The 20,642-nt window shown below is 46.4% G+C and overlaps 1 protein-coding gene across 1 annotated transcript in view; it reads right to left on the reverse strand.

Moving 5' to 3' along the window:
• Positions 1-20,642, reverse strand: part of NLRC5 (NLR family CARD domain containing 5) — a gene marked incomplete at its 5' end in the record, with an annotated part of 57,130 nt that overhangs the window by 24,059 nt on the left and 12,429 nt on the right. Inside the window, 16 exons of the mRNA XM_082005626.1 lie at positions 51-140; positions 1,393-1,476; positions 2,553-2,636; positions 3,333-3,410; positions 4,450-4,515; positions 5,191-5,280; positions 5,664-5,747; positions 6,731-6,814; positions 7,533-7,598; positions 8,475-8,525; positions 9,406-9,495; positions 15,262-15,345; positions 15,431-15,514; positions 15,887-15,970; positions 17,811-19,563; positions 20,380-20,445. Coding sequence (XP_081861752.1) covers positions 51-140; positions 1,393-1,476; positions 2,553-2,636; positions 3,333-3,410; positions 4,450-4,515; positions 5,191-5,280; positions 5,664-5,747; positions 6,731-6,814; positions 7,533-7,598; positions 8,475-8,525; positions 9,406-9,495; positions 15,262-15,345; positions 15,431-15,514; positions 15,887-15,970; positions 17,811-19,563; positions 20,380-20,445 — 2,938 coding nt within the window. The remainder of the gene's footprint in view (positions 1-50; positions 141-1,392; positions 1,477-2,552; positions 2,637-3,332; positions 3,411-4,449; positions 4,516-5,190; positions 5,281-5,663; positions 5,748-6,730; positions 6,815-7,532; positions 7,599-8,474; positions 8,526-9,405; positions 9,496-15,261; positions 15,346-15,430; positions 15,515-15,886; positions 15,971-17,810; positions 19,564-20,379; positions 20,446-20,642) is intronic.

Genomic DNA, 20,642 nt, shown 5'->3' on the forward strand with positions numbered 1-20,642 from the left:
AGCTTGAGGTTTTATATAGCAAAAAATAGGAAAAGTACTTCTGGTCATACCTGAGGTTCACTGATTTAACATATTCCAGTGTAGATAAGGACTGAGCTAAGAAAAACACAGAGTTCAGGGAGATCTGGTTGTCATTAAGCCTACAGGAAGAAGAGATAAAATCAGCTACTGCAAGTGAAACTACTAGCAATTTACACAGTGTCATCTGGTAATAGTGATCCTTGTCCAACACTCTTAGAGACTGCTTCTTTGCCACCTTCTGCCTGTGTTTCCAAATACAGTTCTGCAAACACAACTCACTCCAGTATTTTTTAAATTTGTCCCTCACTTTCAGAGTTCAGAGAATCACAGAATAATTGAGGCTGGAAGGGATCTCTAGAGATGATTTAGTCAAACTCTCCTGCTTAGAGGAGGGGTAGACTAGACCAGACTGCTCAGGACGTTGTCCAGTTGGGTTTTCAGTATCTCCAAAGATGGAAAATCCACAGTCTCTCTGTGCAACCTGTTCTAGGGGTGGACCATTCTCCCCACACAAGTTTTTTCTTATGGTTAAATGCAATCTCTTGTATTTCAATACACCAATGCAAGACAAAACAACTCTTTGGCTGTAAGTGCAGTTGTGGCAGTACAAAACCCACACTAATTAAGATCATGCACAGGTCTGTTAGGTCTATCACAGTATCTAGTGTGACCCTGGGCCATGTGCTTGATGCTGTGGGAAAAAAACAAACAGATGAGTAACTGCTGTGTGTTTCATTGCACTGATGTGAAGACAAGCTGAAGACTGTCAGTAACTGGAACAGTCTTGGCTTGAGAACAGTTCAGTTAAAGAGGAACAATAAATATCTCTTTCAATAAAGCACAGTGATGCTACACTCCTTAAGCCACAGTCCTGTACAGTGAATTTGCAATGGGAGTGCCAGGTAAAATACCCAGATAACATAAGCCACCATGGCGACTGAATTCAAACGCCACTGCTGAAGCTGGAGCTCCCCAGCATTTATATTCCAAAGGTGCCCACCCCAGGAGAGGAAGGACTGTTCTCCCTCCCGATGAGGAACCGTGAGAGAAAAAATTCAATGGCCTGCTAAAGATTTCAGCCTGTTTTAGAAACCTGGCGCCACACCTGCACACAAGACCACGTGTCTCCTTCATGGAAGACTGAGTACACAGCCTCTTGGGCACAGATCTTAATCCAGCTTCAAGTGGAGTCAATCTGTTCTGCACTAGAGGTGGGGATAGACCAGATAGCACAGTGGATCTACCCTCAAGAGACACAGAAAATAACTTCACTTGATCCTGAAAATCCCTTTCCAAATGGGGCCTGTGATTCCACAACCAATACTCCCACAAAAACCCATCCATAAGTAAGGAGAAACAGGAGCTACTCACTTGAGAGAATTTAACATTTTCAAATCGGGGAGGACCTGAAAGAGCTGCAAAAGTTCCTTGTCTCCCAGATAATTATTTGATAGGCTAGGATTTAAAGAGAGGCATTTAATTTTCATAGGAAAAAAACCAACAACAGGCACAATCAGCTCTTGCAACAAGAGCTCTGAAAGCAGAACACAAGCACTCTAATCCAAACAACACGTGCACTGCTCCTCTCCACTGACAACTGAAGCCTACAGGGAAACCAGAGACTGGAATTAACCAACATAAGACAGCCAGAAACCTAACTCAGGGCTCATCCTTTTCTCGTGTCCACCCAGTGACCCCTCTGGACTGACAGTGCTTTTTGCTGCAGTTACCAGGGACCAGAAGTCCACAGCTCTGAGAAACGATCAACCTGGGCAGGCCTAACAGAGGAGCCATGGGTTAGTCCTGGATAAGGGTATCAGGCTTAGTATTAGGCTCTGATATTAGAGCCTAAGGATTACAATGGGCTATGGCCCATGTGAGATCAAAGGACATGATTGCTTAAAAAGAGCAAGGGCTAAAAATCTCTTCCACAGGCTGCCAGGCCTAAGGGAATAGCTAGCCTTCAGGTGGTGGTACATAGACTACCTGCTTGTGCTGGTCCTTGTTCTGTCCTCAAAACCCAGCTGTGTGGGAGGTGTTGGCTAGCCTTTCCATTGGGCTGGGTCTGCTCACTTCTTGGTGTTAGCAAACAGGATGATTCCCCCCACACAGCGCTAACAGCAGAAAGTGCTTTGGTGCTGAAGGTCCTTGCACACCGTATGTGGGATCACCAGCAAAAACACAGGCTGCCACCCTCATTTTAGGTGGGATTCTTCATGCCCTGCAGCTTTTCTCCCAAATGGCCCAAAGGCAAAAATGACAGGGTAGGTTCTTACAGCTTCCATAATACCTGAAGTCAGGCTAAGTGATCAAACAGCCCCTTTCTAGATTTATATCCTGCAAACTTTGCCTTAAGAGAGCACTAGAACTGTATGTCTCCTTGGCAAAGGGTATTAGCCCATGTAAAGCTAAGCCTTGTGTAAGGCTACTCTACCACGTTCTCCATACAACGCTGCAGAAGAAAAAAGTGGCGTTTTCTCAACATCCCAAAGAACCGCAGACAAAGACTGTATGAGTTAAGAAGGACTCACTCCAGCTCGGAGATGCTGCTACATTTCTTCAGAACTGCACACAGCTTCTCCAGGTCACTGGCTTGAAAATGACTGTCTGTCAGTCTAGGGGAAAAGAGAAATCAGTAGTCCAGGTCTGCAGAACTGCAAAGACTGTAAACTTCACTCCTTCAGAAAACCAGAGAATAAATGAGGAGACAATAATGAAATTAATAATTATAATCTGTATTATGATAATCTGGACTTTCAGCTCTTGTCTGCAAACAGAGAATAAAGAGACAAGGTAAAGAAAACTTGTGGCACAACAAAGAACCAGGTCCCCAAGGTTCTGGTTAGAAGGCTTTAGGTACAACTTCATTCCTCCTTACTGCAGCCTACAAAACAGACAGGCACGCTCTGTGCTGGAGTGGGAGCATGATCCGATATGCATCTGAACACAGGTCCAGCTTAGGAAGCATTTCTCCAAATATCAGTAGAGAACTCCCCCCAACACACAAGCTCTGTCACCACCATCTCCTCCAACTCCCCCATGGGAGCTGATGCAGTAACCACACAACCACCATGTCAGTTCTGTGACACAACCCACAATCTATTTTGGTTCCCGTAGAAGACCACAGACCCTAATCACAGAGCTTCTAGTGCTGCAAGCTGGGACTGTGAACACAGTGACAAATGACTGACTGAAGGGGCCCTTACCAGCTCTCTGGAGATTCACCAGTCGAACTTGGAGATGCAGGTTACATCAGCTATAGGATCCAGAGATAGGACATGCACAAAATAGAATGAAAATGTGCACAGTACCTTATTTTTTGGGGAGCAGTAGGTGTCTGGTTTTCCCCTCCGTATTGCTGGTCATCAGTAGAGAACACAGGCTCATCCCTAAGTGAGCACAAACCCAGACAAGAGTAAAACACTTATGCTTTAGCAATTTGGTAGGTCCCTGGGGCTACCCTGTCTCTAGCCCACACCCATCTCTCGCCAATAGCAAGTTCTTCTTTCTTTCAGTGATCAACCAAAAACTTGAGTATGCAGGCAAGTGGTGAGAAGGGGAAAAGCCAGATTTGTCATCTAAGCTACAGTCTGATGGAGAATTCAGCTTTTGCCTAAACATGTTTTGTGGAAAGAGTCCACGTCTCCGCAAAAAAATGACCATAAATAAATGGAACATCCAAATCCTAAAATATCTGAGTTTGAAATGTCACCTGGTGCCTTGAAGGAGTCACAGATCATATGTCTCAGGCTGTCACTCTCTTTCAAGCATAGCCACAACAACTGGGTTGCATCCCATGATAGCTCTGCTGTTCCTCCCCAGTTAAGAGGTGGGATGCCAGTGTACCGTGGAAAATGCAATGGAAAATTACAGTGCGCTCAGTCCATGGAGAATAAGGGCATAAATAAATGAAACTACAGCTCCAGAAGCAAGAGGAAACCACTTCTTAAACAAAACATTTGGGTTGAGCTGGTTTGACCCATAATTTTCCGAGGGGAAAAATAAAACTCCAAATTTATTTTGATTTAGGAGTACCATGATCCAGAATGCACAGTGTAGCCAACTAGATGGTTTTAAACATGCAGGGACCTGTGAATCTTTTTGGAATTTGTTTTGGAGGTGTGAGGTTCACTTGGTTTTTTACTGTTCACTATTATCAGATAGTACAGCTGTCACTAAACAGCCTGCTTTGCTTAGGATGTTGTGGGTTGGAATGTCCCCTAGAGACATAAAACATAATCAAACACTACAGAAGGCAGTGGACAACTTCCAAAGTGGCTAAGAAAACCAGGAGAAAGTACTACATTTAGATTCAGAAGGGAAGGGACAAGAACTGCTGTGAGATGAAGTATTACCCTTGGTACCTAAACAGGATGTAAGAACTAAACAAGATGCTGACAAAACACCATTTGCGCACACACACTCTACCTAGGAGGAAGGAAAGCAAACTCTCTGTCTTCTGCAAACCTCAGGACTGCAGTCTCATGACAAAGGCTGTGAAGAAGAGAAGGAATCAATCAATGTTACAATTTGGTTAGTTACAAGACTTCTTGTTTTAAGAATGCTTGATTTTGCTCTGCAAAACTCTTTGGCGACACCAATCACTTAGAACACTCCCAAAGCAAGCAAAAGGTGATCTCCACTAGTTTTAAATCCTGGCTGGTTCAAATTATGCAGTATCAGATGACCCAGTTTCTCTGAACCATTAGAGAAAGTGCAGACAAAATTGTTACACATGAACTCCAGGGGGTTTCCAAGGGAAAGTAATAGGACGTGGCACTTCAGGACATGGTTTAGTGGGCATGGTGGTGTTGGGTTAACAGTTGGACTTGATGATCTTAAAGGTCTTTTCCAACCTTAATGATTCTGTGATTCTGTGACAGAACTTCAAGCTCCACTCCAGGAGGTGTCAGCAGTTCTCATACTCCACAAAGACTCTCTGTCCAAAACTTCCCAGGGCAGAGAGCAGAAAAGAGTCTAAAACTGCCTCCATGCATGAAAGGATACATGGTTTACTGCAATGTATTACCAATTGTCAGTGTTAGTAATCGTCTTTGGACATGTTCTCCACCCACCTCACTTCTGAGGTGACTCAACAAAAATCTCAGAACCTAACTCTTAGACTTGTATATTGGGATTAACCTCAGAAATTATTCAAGACCTACATACCTGACTTGTAACTCCATCATCTTCTGGAAGGTATTTACTGACTTCAACAGACTGCAAATGCCATTAACAGAGAGGCGGTTTTGACTGAGACTAAGAAAGATAAAAAAGGCAATTAGCTGGTCACTGAAATCACAGAGGACTGTCCTAGTGGAAGTGGTCATCAGTGTGAACCCGTTTCACTTCAGAAGTGGCATGGTAGAAAACATACAGGACCACTACTCCTGAGGAAGTAGTTTTAATGAAAGGGCACTTCAGATGCATTTAGACCAGTTTCTGTGCATGATGCTTGAGCAAGTGACCAACTTCAGCCTGAACAGTCTCATCCTTCCTTAAGAGTGCTCAGAGCCGCTTCTGTAGCACTGGTCTGGGTGAGGCCTTTGCCTCCTGGATCCCTGCTCAGCATCTCTGCAATGACCCTGCCAGGCTCAAGAGAAAAAAGAGGCCAATTTGGTTTTGTAGAAGACAACACTTACTCCAGCTGCTTTGAAATTGATATCCAAGGGAGGTTTTCCAGCAGGCAACTGCAGCCTTCATCGCCAAGCTTGTTACCTGATAAACTGAGGCATTTTCCAGTTAATGGGGACTATTTTGAACAGTATAAACAAAGCCCTCAAAACCTGCTTGCTTTCCCTTTCCTACAGTTGCTTTTTTGCCTGGACTGTTCTGTTCTGGCCCAGATCAATCTTCCCTGCTTATCTCTGCATGAAGCAACTTCTAACAAAGAGTTTTGTCCCTAGGGCAACATGATTCATGCTTCAGCCCCAAAAACATGTTACTTTAGAAAACCTAAGTGGGAGTTCAGAACAACAAACCAAGTGAGTGTTTACTGTCCTGCTGGAAAGAAAAAAGGAAGGAAGAAGACACTGGCAAAGGTCTCCAGCTCCTCAATTCAAACCAATGAGCTAGAAAACTGGGGTTAGGGGTGTAGCTAAATTCAAGATATAATCTAGACTGGACTGTCTTGCAACAGCTATTCCTGCATTTTCCAGAGGAGACAGGCTAGAAGGAGAGCTTTACACACAAATCCAGATGGTGTCATATATAGGCAAATAAGGAAAGGTTGGGATGATACTCATTGCAATGTGTAGGTTATGGAGCAGATCTCTCGCCTTCCTCTTCTCACTTCTCCCAACAGAACTGGATGGTCTTAGAGGACAAAAGGGACAACACAGAACCAGTCTGTGTCCCTTCACTGGCTCAGGGGATTTGCTGGAGGAGCTGTGCCTCTGGGATGGCTCCAAAATGCCTCCAGCATGCAGCACTGCTTCCTCAGCAGGGTCTGCTCTGTAACTGGGAGCTCTGGTTACAGTCTCAGGGAGCTAGAGGCTGCAGTTGTCACAGGAATCAAAGGTTGCTCAGTGTTCATCTCCTGATGAACCTCACCAAAAATCCCTAACCAGGATCCCACCAGACATAACACAGAGTGCTGGGACCCCTCTTTGGGGTCAGGCCCCATGTCTCGCTGCCCTCTACATCTAACATCCCCTGCTCCCCACCACCCGCCTGCAGCCACTCGACAGGAAGGAAAGGAGTCACTCACTCCACTTCAGAGAGATGCGGACAGCTCTGGAGAATGGCAACAATCTCCTTTGCATGTTGGGAAGACAGGCTGCAATCCTGCAAACTGTGAACAGGAAGGGTTAGTGAGCAGTGAAGGGATAGTGGAGCCCAGGCATTTCTGGTGTCTCCCCAAATGAGGGCACACAGCAAGCAGCACCAAGAGAGGAAGGTTTTACTCTCTGCTCTGCCGCACACTCCTGGGCATATTACTCTGTCCCTCTGTAGCCAGTGCTGCAAAAGGAATGACGAAGGACACACTTGCAGGGTGCTGTGCAAGTGCAACGCCTTGTGTCAGAGCCGCCTGGCAGTGCCATCCACGAGAAGGGGATGGATGTAATTGTTCTTGTTGTGCAGAGTAGTGAGGGAAAGAGGAGGAGGTAAGGGAGGGACATTTCTCAGCTTTACCATGCCCAGATAACACGCCTGAGTTCTCCTGTTTCAAGAAAGCCACTACTCTTTTCTGGAGCCCAGGCAAGAAAGAAAACTATATGGCTCATACCTCTGGTAGCTATAAGAACATACGGCAAGATGGGCATTATCAAGGGAACTCTGCCTCTCTAGGGCTGTAGAGCCCAATACACAAGAAACAAAGCCACTGGCTTGGCCAGATAGGGATTTCTACTGTTATTTTTATTTACTGATTCAGGTTGATTTCAAACTTTTTCATATATGGAAATAGTGTCTGCCCTTAAGGACCAACACAGCTGCTATTCTTGCCCTTCTGTAGTACCTGTCATATGCAAATCACATTCACCAGCAGGAATTTCAATGCCTTCTCTTACCATAACTTCACAAATCTAGTTGGAGTTTCATGTTCCTTATCCTCTTCCCACCTCAAATCCAAAGATCTGCAAACAAGCAAAATATTTGGCCTTTAATACGCCTTCATAAAACACAAGGACCTGGGAGCGGGTAAGTATTTTCTGGAAGCTTTCTGGAAGAAACCACGAGGTCTGTGTTCTGTCCCACCATTCCACTCAAGGTTAAGTGATTTTCAAGAGCCGGAAGAGCTCCATCAGGAGATGGGAGCAGCCATCACAGGGGGTGTCCACAGGGGATTTCACTGTATATTTGAATCAACTGGACTGAGCCCCAATGATGCAAGATGTTTTGCCTCCATGTGGGATTGTGCCACCACAGGAAGGGACAAACACCTGCACCAGGCTGCCTACAACAGCACAAGACGACTGTTCAGGCACCTGAATAGGAGCAGGTTTTAGTTAACTCAGGGCCGGGCTGAGCCAGGTTATACATGCATGCAAAATATTGTGAGGTCCCTCGAGGACTGCCCAACACAGGGCAAAGTGAGTTCCCCATCAGGGAACAAGAGATTGTTTTGTAGATTCTTAACTAAGGTCAAATTCACCCCTCCCTCAAAAGCAAGCACAAGCAGGGAGAACACAGGAGCCAGCCAGAGAAGGAGAAAAGTCTTTTCCTTCATTTATTCTCACATTCAACTGTTTTTCAGCAGTTTTGCAATAGAAACACAGCACTTCAAGTTTACACAGGCACTAAGGTGCTGCCTTTGTGGAACTGGCTCGTAGGTCTATGCAAAGATAAGCTATGTTGGTTACCTTTCTCCTTGCCCAGGTGGATCCAGCTCTGCCAGATACAAGGCCAAAGGCAACCAGTGCTGTTGCTGGAGTGTTTTATAGTGACACCAAGCTGACAGTTTGAATCAGCATAACTCTGCATATAGCATAACCCCACATGCAGTTTCTCACCTTGGACCTTTCCCAGATGGGCCAGAAAAATATATCATCACGGTGTCCTTCCTGAAAATGAGATCCAAGCCAATGTTAGGGCACAGGTGGAAGGATGACATTTCTTTAGCAGGAGTGCTCGGTAAGGACCAAAGCTGCTGACTGGATGCTAAAGAGGGCATTGACTTCTGCCATGCTAGCACATTGCCACAGGCAAGCGATTGAGCAGCCACGTGGCTAGAGGACAGCCCACATCTTGAACTGGGGCTGCAGTACAGACAAGACAGTAACACAGTTAAAAAACTGAGATTTTTTTGTTTTGCGAGACCAGCAGTTTGTTGGGAAGAGGTTCAGTAGAATGTCCATTCCATTCAGTAGAATGTCCATTCCAAGTGATAAAAAGCTGTATGTAATTTGACTTCCCTTGAGTTACACCAAGGATTAATTTAGCCTGTTAAATTTACAACATAAGAGTTAGGATTTAAAAATTCTACCCTTTCTCTGTCATCCTGGACCTATGAAAACACCAAAACCTGTGATTTAAAGGGACACAGAGATAGAGCTACTCAAATCCACACCTTTTCAGTAAACGTAGCTGATTTATAGCAAATTTATGCTAGCTGGTAAAGAATTTCCCAGTTGATATATTGCAGAGCTTAAAAGCAGGTTTAAATACTGTTATAAAGGAAGAAACATTACAACCTGTAAATCAAATTACAGACCAAGGATAAATGAACTATTAAAAAAATACAAAGAGGAAGTCCATAATATGATGAATTCAACAGAAAATAGAAGAGAGTTTCTGTTTCAAACAGAAAACAGAGAGGGGTAAAATTAGTTTTTGTTGACTGACATTAGCCAACAATTAGGCTGTAAAACCATGTCCATTTAAAAAGTCAGCATTTAAAGAGACAACATATTCGCTTTTGTAACAGCTCTCATGTATCGATACCTGACACACAGTTCAGTAGCATTTTGACACGCGATGACTTCCTTTGCCAAAATGAGAACAGCATTCAAGGAAAGATCGTTATTGCTGAGACTGTGAACATGAAGAAGAACACAACCTCAGCTGCTGGACCCAACAGCATGCTCTTGTTACACAAATGCCCTCTGCTCCGCACCCAAACACCCTGAAGTACACGTTCTTTTAGTTAGTGGGTTTCTCCAAAACTTCAGAATTTTGCATTTAAGACCCAACAAAAGCATTATCAGATCATAGTTCTTCCCTGCAAGCTATAGCTCCCATGAATTTAGAATCAGAGATATTTCCTCTATGTGCAACAGAAGAATCGTTAATCATTTTTGGGTTATGCAGGGAATGTAGTTTATACTTGTATGATTACACAACCAGCCCACACTGCAGTTAAACTCTTGCTATAACAAATCCTATTTAAGTATGGCATATTAGTGTGGTCTAAACCCACACATTTAAAACATCCCCGAAGACATACTACTAGTAACCTCTAAGGATTTATTCTTTAATTGCATGTTTATTCTGTTTCATTACTTGTTGAATCTCACTAAGTCTTGGCACAGAAGGGATTTTCCTGAGGCAGGGAAACGCCAGGGCAGTGGAGAGACCCGCCAGGAGCCGGCAGCTTTTGCGGGAGACGCTGATGAGGCCTGGGCCTTGCCAGAGCGATGGCAGGCCACCACCCCGCCTACAAAAAGCAGCCTGGGGAGGGCCAGCAACCAGAAGCGCTGCCAACAGAGCGGGCAAACAGAACGCAGTGTGGTGTGGCAGTTCACACGGGAGGGCACAGTGAATAGAATAGAACAGAGCCTATGAATAAGATCATTAAGGTTGGAAAAGACCTCTAAGATCATCAAGTCCAATCTTCAACCCAACACCACCATGCCCACTAAACCATGTCCCAAAGTGCCACGTCCACATGTTTTTTGGACACTTCCAGTGATGGTGACTCCACCACCTCCCTGGGCAGCCTGTGCCAATGTTTGACCACTCTCTCCGTAAAGAAATTTTTCCTAATATCCAGCCTAAACGTCCCCTGGCGCAACTTGAGGCCATTTCCTGTCATCCTGTCACTAGTTACTTGGGAGAAGAGACCAACCCCCACCTCACCACAACCCCCTTTCAGGTAGTTGTAGAGAGCGATGAGGGCTCCCCTCAGCCTCTTCTTCTCCAGACTGAACACCCCCAGTTCCCTCAGCCGCTCCTCATAAGACTTGTGCTCCAGACCCCTCACCAGCTCCGTTGTCCTTCTCTGGACACGCTCCAGCACCTCAACGTCCTTCTTGTAGTGAGGGGCCCAACACTGAACACAGCATTCGAGGTGCGGCCTCAGCAGTGCCAAGCACAGGGGCACAATCACTGCCCTGCTCCTGCTGGCCACACTATTGCTGATACAGGCCAGGATGCTGTTGGCCTTCTTGGCCACCTGGGCACACTGTCGGCTCATGTTCAGCCAGCTGTCAACCAGCACCCCCAGGTCCTTTCCTACCTGGCAGCTCTCCAGACTCTCTTCCCCAAGCCTGTAGCGTTGCCTGGGGCTGTTGTGACCCAAGCGCAGGCCCAGCACTTGGCCTTGTTAAACCTCATACAACTGACCATGGCCCACCGATCCATCCTGTCCAGATCCCTCTGCAGAGCCTTCCTACCCTTGAGCAGATCAACACTCCCACCCGATTTTGAAGTTGCTCAAAGCCCCACTTTCAGGGATGGGGCATCCACAACTTCTCTGGGCAACCTGTGCCTCACCACCCTCATAGTGAAGAATTTCTTCCTTATATCTAATCTAAATCTCTTCCAGTTTAAAGCCATTACCCCTTGTCCTATCACTACATGCCGTTATAAAAAGTCCATCTCCAGCTTTCTTGTAGGCCCACCTCAGGTACCAGAAGGCTGCAGTAAGGTCTCCCCAGAACCTTCTCTTCTCCAGGCTGAACAACCCCAGCTCTCTCAGCCTGTCTTCATAGGAGAGGTGCCCCAGCCTTATGATCATCTTTGTGGCCTCCTCTGGACTTGCTCCAACAGGTCCATGTCCTTACGTTGGGTGTCCCAGAGCTGGACACAGTACTGCACATGGGGTCTCACCAGGGTGGAGTAGAGGGGCAGAACCACCTCCCTCGACCTGCTGGCCGCGCTGCTTTGGATGCAGCCCAGGATACGGTTGGCTTTCTGGGCTGCGAGCGCACTTTGCTGGGTCATGTTGAGCTTCTCATCAACCAACACCCCCAAGTCCTTCTCCTCAGGGCTGCTCTCGATCCATTCTCTGCCCAGCCTGTATCATGCTTGGGATTGCCCCCGCCCCTGTGCAGGACCTTGCACTTGGCCTCGTTGAACTTCATGAGGTTCGCACGGGCCCATTCCTCGAGCTTGTCCAGGTCCATCTGGATGGCATCCCCTCCCTCATCAACCACACCACACACTTTGGTGTCATCGGCAAACTTGCTGAGGGTGCACTCAATCCCACTGTCCATGTTGCAGACAAAGATGTTAAAACAGCACTGGTCCTAATACCAACCCATGAGGAACGCCACTCGTCACTGGTCTCCACTTGGACATTGAGCCATTGACTGCAACTCCTTCAGTGTGACCATCCAGCCAATTCCTTATCCACCAAGTGGTCCATCTATCAAATCCATGTGTCTCCAATTTAGAGACAAAGATGTCATGTGGGACAGTGGCAAATGCTTTGCACAAGTCCACGTAGATGCTGTCAGTTGCTCTTCCCTTATCCACCAACGCTGTAACCCCGTTGTAGAAGGCCACCAAACTTGTCAGGCATGATTTGCCCTTAGGGAAGCCATGTTAGCTGTCCCCAATCACCTCCTTATTTGCCATGTACTTTAGCATAGTTTCCAGGAAGATCTGCTCCATGACCTTGCTGGGCACAGAGGTGAGACTGACTGGCCTGTAGCTCCCTGGGTCTTCCTCTTCTCCGTTTTTAAAAATGGGTTATGTTTCCCCTTTTCCAGTCAGTGGGAACTTCACCAACTGCCAGAGCTTCTCAAATATGATGGATAGTGGGTTAGCAACTTCATTCACTAGTTCCCTCAGGACCCATAGATGCATTTCATCAAGTCCCATAGACTTGTGCACCTTCAGGTTCCTTAGATGGTCTCAAACCTGATATTCTCCTACTGTGGGCGGTTCTTCTTTCTCCCAGACCCTGCCTTTGCATTCTGCGACTTGGGTGGGGTGGCTTGAGCACTTGCCGGTGAAGACTTGAGGCAAAAAAGTCATTGAGTACCTCAGTCTTCTCCATATCCAGGGTAACCAAGTCCCGTTTCCTTCCGAAGAGGGCACACATGTTCCCTAGCCTTCCTTTTATCACCAATGTACCTATAGAAGCTTTTCTTGTTGCCCCTGACATCTGTGGCCAGATTTAATTCTTATCAGGGCTTTAGTTTTCCTAACCTGATCCCTGGCTGCTCAGACAATTTCTCTGTATTCCTCCTAGTATATGTATACCTGTATATATATATAGTATACATATCCATATACCTAGTATATGTATACCTGTCCACTCTACCTATACACTTGCTTCCACCCTCTGTAGGCTTCCTTTTTGTGTTTGAATTTATCCAGGAGCTCCTTGCTCATGCTTGCAGGCCTCCTGGTGTTTCTGCCCAACTTCCTTGTTGTTGGGATGCATCACTCCTGAGCTTGGAGGAGGTGATCCTTGAATAATAACCAACTTTCTTGGGCCCTCTTCCCTCAAGTACCTCCCATGATACCCTACCAAGCAGACCCCTGAAGAGGCCAAAGTCTGCTCTCCTGAAGTTCAGGGTAGTGAGCTCGTTGTGTGCCCTCCTTGCTGCCCTAAGGATCTTGAAACTCCACCATTTCACAGTCACTGCAGCCAAGGCTGCCCTTGAGCTTCACATTCCACACCAGCCCCTCCTTGTTGGTGAGAACAAGGTCCAGCATAGCATCTCTCCTCGTTGGGAAAAGGAAGTTATCATCAACACATTCCAGGAACCTCCTGGGCTGCCTCTGCCCTGCTGTTTTGTCCCTCCAATAAATACCAGGGTGGCTGAAGTCCCCCATGAGGACCAGGGCTTGTGAACATGAGGCTGCTCCTATCTGTCTGTAGAGGGCCTCATCCATCCCCAGGCAGAGCTCCAATGCACTCCAGCTGGTCATTGACACAGAGGTCGACACCCCCTCCACATCTCCCCTGCCTGTCCTTCCTAAAAAGCCTGTGTCCTTCCATTCCAATGCTCCAGTCATATGAGCCATCCCACCATATCTCCAAGATGCCGATAAGATCATAGCCCTGCAGGCATGCGCACGTCTCTAATTCCTCTTGTTTATTCCCCATGCTATGTGTGTTTGCATAGAGGCACTTAAGTTGGGCCCCAATGAAGCTGACTTACTGGCTGGAGTGGCTGGAATTCCTTTGTGCTGCTCTTCAGGTGCTCTCCTGCTGACTTGTGATCCTTCTCCGGGCTCTGGGCATCTATTGCTGGCACTGGTATCAAAGTGGTAGAAGTGGTATGGATTGAGGTTCCCCTCCCACAGCAGCTTTAGTTTAAAGCCATCTTCACCAGCTTGGCAAGTGTATGACCGAAGATGCTCCTTCCCTTCTCTGACAGATGGACCCCATCAGCCCCCAGTAGATCACGTTTCTCAAAGCGAGTCCCATGGTCTAAGCAGCTGAAGCTCTAGCTGCGGCACCCATCCTGTAACCATGTGTTGATTCTCCAGATTCAACCAACCCTTTCAAACCCCCTTTGACCGGGAGGATTGATGAAAAAACTACCTGTGCTCCAGAGTCTCTTACCACTGCTCTCAGGGCTCTGTAATCCTTCTCGATAGTCCTCAGACTGCTCCTGGCTGTGTCACTGGTGCCCACATGAAACAACAGCAGCGGATAATCAATGGACTCTACGAGGCTTGGTAACCTCTTGGAGACATCCCTGATACGAGCTCCCAGTAAGCAGCACACCTCCCTGGAGGTGTCAGGTCAGCAAATAGGTGCCTCCATCCCTCTCAGATGAGAGTCACCTACTACTATCAACCCGTCACCTTTTCTTACTTGCACTAGTTGTTATACAGGGTTGTTTTAAGTGGTGTGGGCAGGGAGTGCTGCGGCTTTGACTCCCCGCAGGGGCAGCACAGCTTAGTGGCCATCCCTCTCCTGTAACGCAAACTACACCGAGACTCCAATACTTGTATCAGCTCTGCTCTGCTTTGCCTGCTGCCACTTAAACTGCCCCTGCTAGCTTTTTAAAGGCTTTAAATCCCTTCACAAATCAGCCTGGTTCTCTCCACCTAAAAGGATGCAGATCCATGTTGGGAGTTTTCCTAGCAGTCAGTTCCTCTCATTCAGCACTGTGCTGTTACAGGAGTGTTAGAAGAAGGAGTACAGGAGAAGAGAGCTAACAAAAAGGCTGGGAAGACAGGGATGGAGCCATTCTCTCATGCAGAGGTGGCACACCTCAGTCTGAGCCTGACCAAGGTGAAGAGAGGTGAGGAGGCAGAAGAGGAAAAAGTCATGCAAGGCACCAAGACAAGCACATACATGGTAATTCCTGGAGAGGTGTCAGTGGTGTCAGGACTCCCTTGAGATTATTTTAAAACACCTGGGTAAGAACTGTAAGGCTGAGTCTGTCTCAAACTGAGATAGGCCTCCAGCACAGCCCTGCTTGCATTTAGATGTCTGTGCCTCAGCTTAGTGCCACACATGTCCCCCACTGGCATCTCTAAGAGCAAGTGTCACCCCTTACAGAGACACCCAGTAACCCTGCTCTGGTGAGGAATTAAACTCTCTCTGATTCTATGCTCGGCTTCATAGTGGCTACCACTTTTTAATGGGTTTAAGCTATTTTTACTCACTCTATTTTCTTCAGCTTTTCCATTCTGGAAAACAGGTCCATTACCCTCTTCACCTCCGGATCCCGTATCCGATTGTCCTGCAAGCTGCACACAGATTGATTCTCATTAGTCCCCCATGCCCCCAGAGAATGAGCGGTTGATTTGAGGGTCATTACCGCAACACACTCACTTTATTTCCTCAAGCTGGAGGCACTGTGATGAAGCCTGGACCAAGTTAGTCATCCCCTCAGCTGTGATGCTCCCGCCTGTCAACCTGGAAAAAGAAAGAATCATTCAAGCCGAGCAGAGGGAGGACAGCATCCTGAACAGCATGTGGCAAGCCGGCCTCTGATGTGTGCCTGCACCACACTCCCAGCACACCTACACAGAGGAGGTGGCCTGACTCTGCCACCTGCAACCAACTTCATACACCTTTTCCACCAGGGCAATGCAATAGCCCTCTTGATACCAGCATAAAACAAGAGCCACACATATCCGTGCTGCTCTGCACAGCACTGCGTTACTCCCTATACAGGCGGCTGCACAGAGCAGATCAGCCTTCAGTGAGCAGATGTAATTAAACTGCAAGACAGAAACAGGACAGACAGGAAGACAGAAGGCTCTGACCTTACAAGCAAAGACTTACTCTAGTTTCTTCAGGCTCCCCATTCCTCGTAAGGTCTTTGAAAGAGCAGCAGCAAAGTCATCACCACATCTCCTACCACGAAAGCTAAAACATGAAAAAAAGGGAAAAAACATGAACACAACAAAACCCAAAACAAGCTAGCCCACAGAGCAGGTTAAAACACAATTTAAAAAAAGCACTAAATTTCTTTCTTGTATCACACCATCAAAGCCATTGTATCATGCTTTTTTTTACAGCATCTTTATCTTCTCAAACATCTGGTTAAAAAAAAAGAAAAACATTAAACTTGCACATCAACTGCAAATACCTCAAGAGACAGCTTCTGGCTTTTGGTACAGTGACACCACATGCAAGTGCTGCCACAGATGAACAGTCAGCCCTATTGCATGTCCCACCAGAGTCAGGACGCTGGAGACCCATTCATGAGACAAGGCCAGGTGACACATGAGCAAACCGAACTCACACTAACAGGGAGTGTCTAACAGCTCCCGTGTGATGAGGTGCTGAGTTACGAGAGGGTTGATTTCAGGCCAGATACTTTAAATTTGAGTGGCACAGTAGTCAGAGTAGTGCAAAATATAAAAGATCCAAGGGCTGTAGGGAAGTACCTCTTTTCTAGAGGGAACTAGTGGTGTTGGAAACAATAAACAAACAGGTAAGCTTTCAGGCACGCAAGCTCCCCTTTGAATCAATTGCAGGATGTACTGATTATGGGATGTGTTGGTACAAAGCCTCCCGGGTCGCATCATTCCCACAGCGCCTTCAGGGGGCCACAAGAGCAGAAACCCACCTATGGCCCTGTTGCCCTAAGTGCCTCTGCCACCTTTCCCTAAACCAGAGGAGTCGGGAACAAGCTGCAGAGGTGCAGAGGCATGACAGACATGGCCCATGCCCCAGGAACACGCCTGAGGCAATACTTCTTCTTCTTGAGACAGGTTCTGTACAAGCAACATGCAGCTGAAATGCTTGGGGTCCCACCGCCCTTTGCCTGCCATTCCAAGAGACAGTAGAGTGCTCGTATCCTGTGGACCATAACTGAAAGCAGGCATGGACTTGAATGTGTATGAGCCAAGAAAGAACCCACAAAAATCCCATTCCATTTTCTTGATGCAAGGGAACAGCCCAACCATCCTCGGGCATCTGCCTAATCTGCTCTTTGAAGGCAGAGGACTCCATGTACTGCCCTGTGCCTCTCCATTAGCAATTTAGAGTTAGGATGCTTCATCAGAAAGCTTTTCTAACAGTAAATTAAATGGTATTCCTATTCTTCTTAATGGAGGCAGAGAACACTCAACTATAATGATATCAACATCCAGGAATAGCAGTTTTCACGTCTCCGTTTATGTTCCTCTGCTTCACAGCAGACAATGCCATTCCCTTCAGGTCAAGGTAATTCTCACCCTGGCTGCCCCCCACCTTCTCCACATTAGCAAACTCTACACATATTTCTCCGAGTCATTCATAGTAATACAGAATGAGACCATCCCACAGCAGGATCCCAAGAGATCCTCCTTGAAATGTCCTTCCAGCATTACAGCAAAGCACTGATAGAGAACACCTTAGAGTGCAGTTGTCATCGCCTGTTCATCCAGTTTATGGTGATTTCACTCGTGTCACAATTTTCACATTTACTCGAAGGAAGAACTTACTACCTGCCTTTGTAGTGTTAAGAAATACCTATCATTTTCTCTCTTATCTACTAGACTAACTACCCTGTTGTTTGATTGTTTTAGTCAAAACAAAGAAACAAACACAAAAACCGGCCAGAATGGATTTATCACCTTAATATCCTTGATCATTCATAAATTCATTATTTCATAGATTTCTTCCGTATCAAAGTTATGCTGTTCAGATACTAGGCTTGCCCTTCCAAGCCCTTAGCCCTTCTGTCCACCAACCAGCTCATAACACTCAGTGCATTTACCTCAAGTGCTCTACATTTTTGCAGCTGGACAGAACCTCCAAACAGTCAATGTCCATGAGACATCCTGCAAAATCCAAATGAGTCAGATCCTGGCCTGAGTTTATGACAAAAACCAAAGACGACATGTCCAGAGGTGTCAGTCTAAAGTTTTTAAACTCATACTTGAAATTCAGCTGGCTCCCAATGTGCTGGGCTACTTCGAGGTCTTGTGTTTCAAACGTGCAGTGGCAGAGCTCAATGACCTTAGGCCCTGTCAGATGAGTGGCTGCTAGTTTCTTGAGAGATTGCAGGATTGTGTCCTGCTTATCCTGCACCCAAGCTTCATCTTGTTCAGCCAGCAGCATGAGAAATGTCCTACATTCTTTTGATGATAAGCCCGAGAGAAAGATGTGAAAACTCTCCATGAGCTCAGTCTTTGCCTCATTCTTTAAAGTCCACTTTGACTTCAAAGAGAACTTCTTCTTCAGGTAGTTCTTGTCCACCCTCTTGCTTACCATGAGACACAGTGCTGCAAAAAACTCCTGCAAGCTCAAGTGCACAAAGGCATAGCCAGCCTCTGGGCAAGAGCCACTCATCTTCACCTCAAAGACAGTCAGCAATCCATGTAAGGAAGCAAATTGCTTCACGTGCTCAGGAACATCACCAACATAAAATACAAGCTTCTTATCTTCCAGGCCTTTCAGTGCAAGATCACACAGACCTAAAATGGCCCTCTTGTTACAGTTCAGCTGAGTCACCTCACCACCTGCACACTCTCCCTGCTGTTTGTTTATGAAGATGAGAAGCATTTTGATATAAAATTGTGTCATAGTCTGAGGAAGCTCCACACTCGTCTGATGTTTAAGGAGTAAATACTCCAAACAGATGCACACGACATAACACAGAGCAGGGATGAGACACATGCTCAGGAGCTTGGTGTTGTTCTTCAGGTGAGCAATGGCTTGTTCTTTGAACGAATGCTGATGAAAATACTGGCTGACGTATTCCTCAACCTTCTCATGGTCAAATCCCCAAATTTCTGCTAGCAGATCTACCGTTTTCAATAAGTCGTCAGGTAGTCTCTTAGGTCGGCTGGTGACCAACACTGTGCAACCAGGCAGGAGCTTCCCATGGCAGAGGTCTACAAAGAGCTCAGATATGGACATATGGGTAAGAGTTCGGTCTCCCTTAGAAGAGGATGATACATCCATGTTAGCTGCAAACTCATCCAGCCCATCAAAGATGATCAGTGTATGCCAGGCATTTTCCAGGAGGTACTGGAACAGTGCATCAGGGCTGTCTTTTAGCTGAAGGTATAGGTCAAACAAAAGCTCCTTCAGAGTCAATTTTCTTTTTAATAAATTCAGCTGCCGAAACTCAAAAAGGAAAGTGAAGAGAAACTGAGGTAGGACACCTTCTGCCCATTTCTGGCAAATCCTGTGCATTAGCATGGTCTTACCTGTACCTGGTTTACCAAACAAAAAGATGACCTTTGTCATGCCCGATGGGATCACACTATGAAACAGATCTGACACTTTTATGGCTGTATCTGCACATTCTTCTGGTTCAGAAGCACCTGCCATATCCTCTCGGGGTTTATCTGTTTTCTCTTTTAAGCGGGAGGTTTTGCTCTGCCGAATGACAAGGTTGACAAAAGCTTGGTTGAAAGGCAGTCGCTGCATCTGTTCCTGTGCTGCTGCTCCTGCTGCTCTCCTGCTTCCATAGCTCTGGCGGATAGAATTGACAAGGAGATGCTGGTACTTTTCAGCTGCATCTGAGAGAGAAGACAACAGAGTGAGTATAAGGGTGAAAAAGGTAGTTATGAGCCATGACAGATCCAAAATACTACCACTTATACAGAGAGAAACAATGGCCCTGATCAGAGACTGCTCCACAGAGCTAGGCAGAGATGACAGATTTTGAACACATTAAAATAACCCTTAATTTTTCCTATTTTCGCACAGGAGCCAAAGAAGAAAATTCAGGGAAAAGGTGAAACAGCCTTATATAAAAACTAAACCTTATTATCTCTTTAAGATGAGAATTGGGTATTGGTGTATTACACCCTGTTCACTAGCTCCCCTTTCACCCATGCTGAACTTGCGCCACCCTTGCTCAGCTATCTGCACCTTGGAACAGACATAGCTTTTGCTTTGAGAATCTGAGATCCCTCACAGTATCAGCAACTCTTTGTTGAAGAGAGAATAGTGGTGATAATTAAGGGCGCTCAGCACCTTCTGAACATCCCTATCCTCACTGCTGTTAAATTTGCTGAGTGTTGTCAATGGATGAGATCTGTCCTCCTGGGAGCACCTCCTCAAGAACTTCCCTGTATGCAAACTTTCAGTCAAAAACTGGCTCCAGCCCAGCTGCAGCTGCCATGCTCCCTGTGTTCCCCCACCAGACACTGGGCAGCACTGGACCATGTGGACTGCAAGGCTAAAAAGCAGAGGCAGAAAGGGGTAAAAAAGGGCAGATGTTGAAGGAAAAGATGTGGATACTGGTGTTATTTCCTGGGTGCAAATAAGTTAACTAGGTCCTTCCTCAGAGGAAAGCACAGCATCACTCTGCTTCTGGAACATCTACATACCTAGTCGTTGCTGTTTAACATCCGTATCACTCATGGAGCTGCTGCGATGGCGACGTCGAGCAACCCCTGAAAATCGAAAAGTCAGAAGCATGTCAAAAGAGCATCATGAATGGCAGCTTATTAGAGCTGGGCAAGACTCTCCAGCAAAGCATTTAGGGAGCTGGAGGGGAAAGATCGGAGAGACAAAACATTTTGCAAATTCCACCTGAGTTTACTGAACTGCTTTTGCAAATGTTGAAGTAAAAGCAGAGGTGCATCTAGCT

This window comes from Phaethon aethereus (assembly GCF_964289735.1).
Source record: "Phaethon aethereus genome assembly, chromosome: 13".
NCBI lineage: Eukaryota > Metazoa > Chordata > Aves > Phaethontiformes > Phaethontidae > Phaethon > Phaethon aethereus.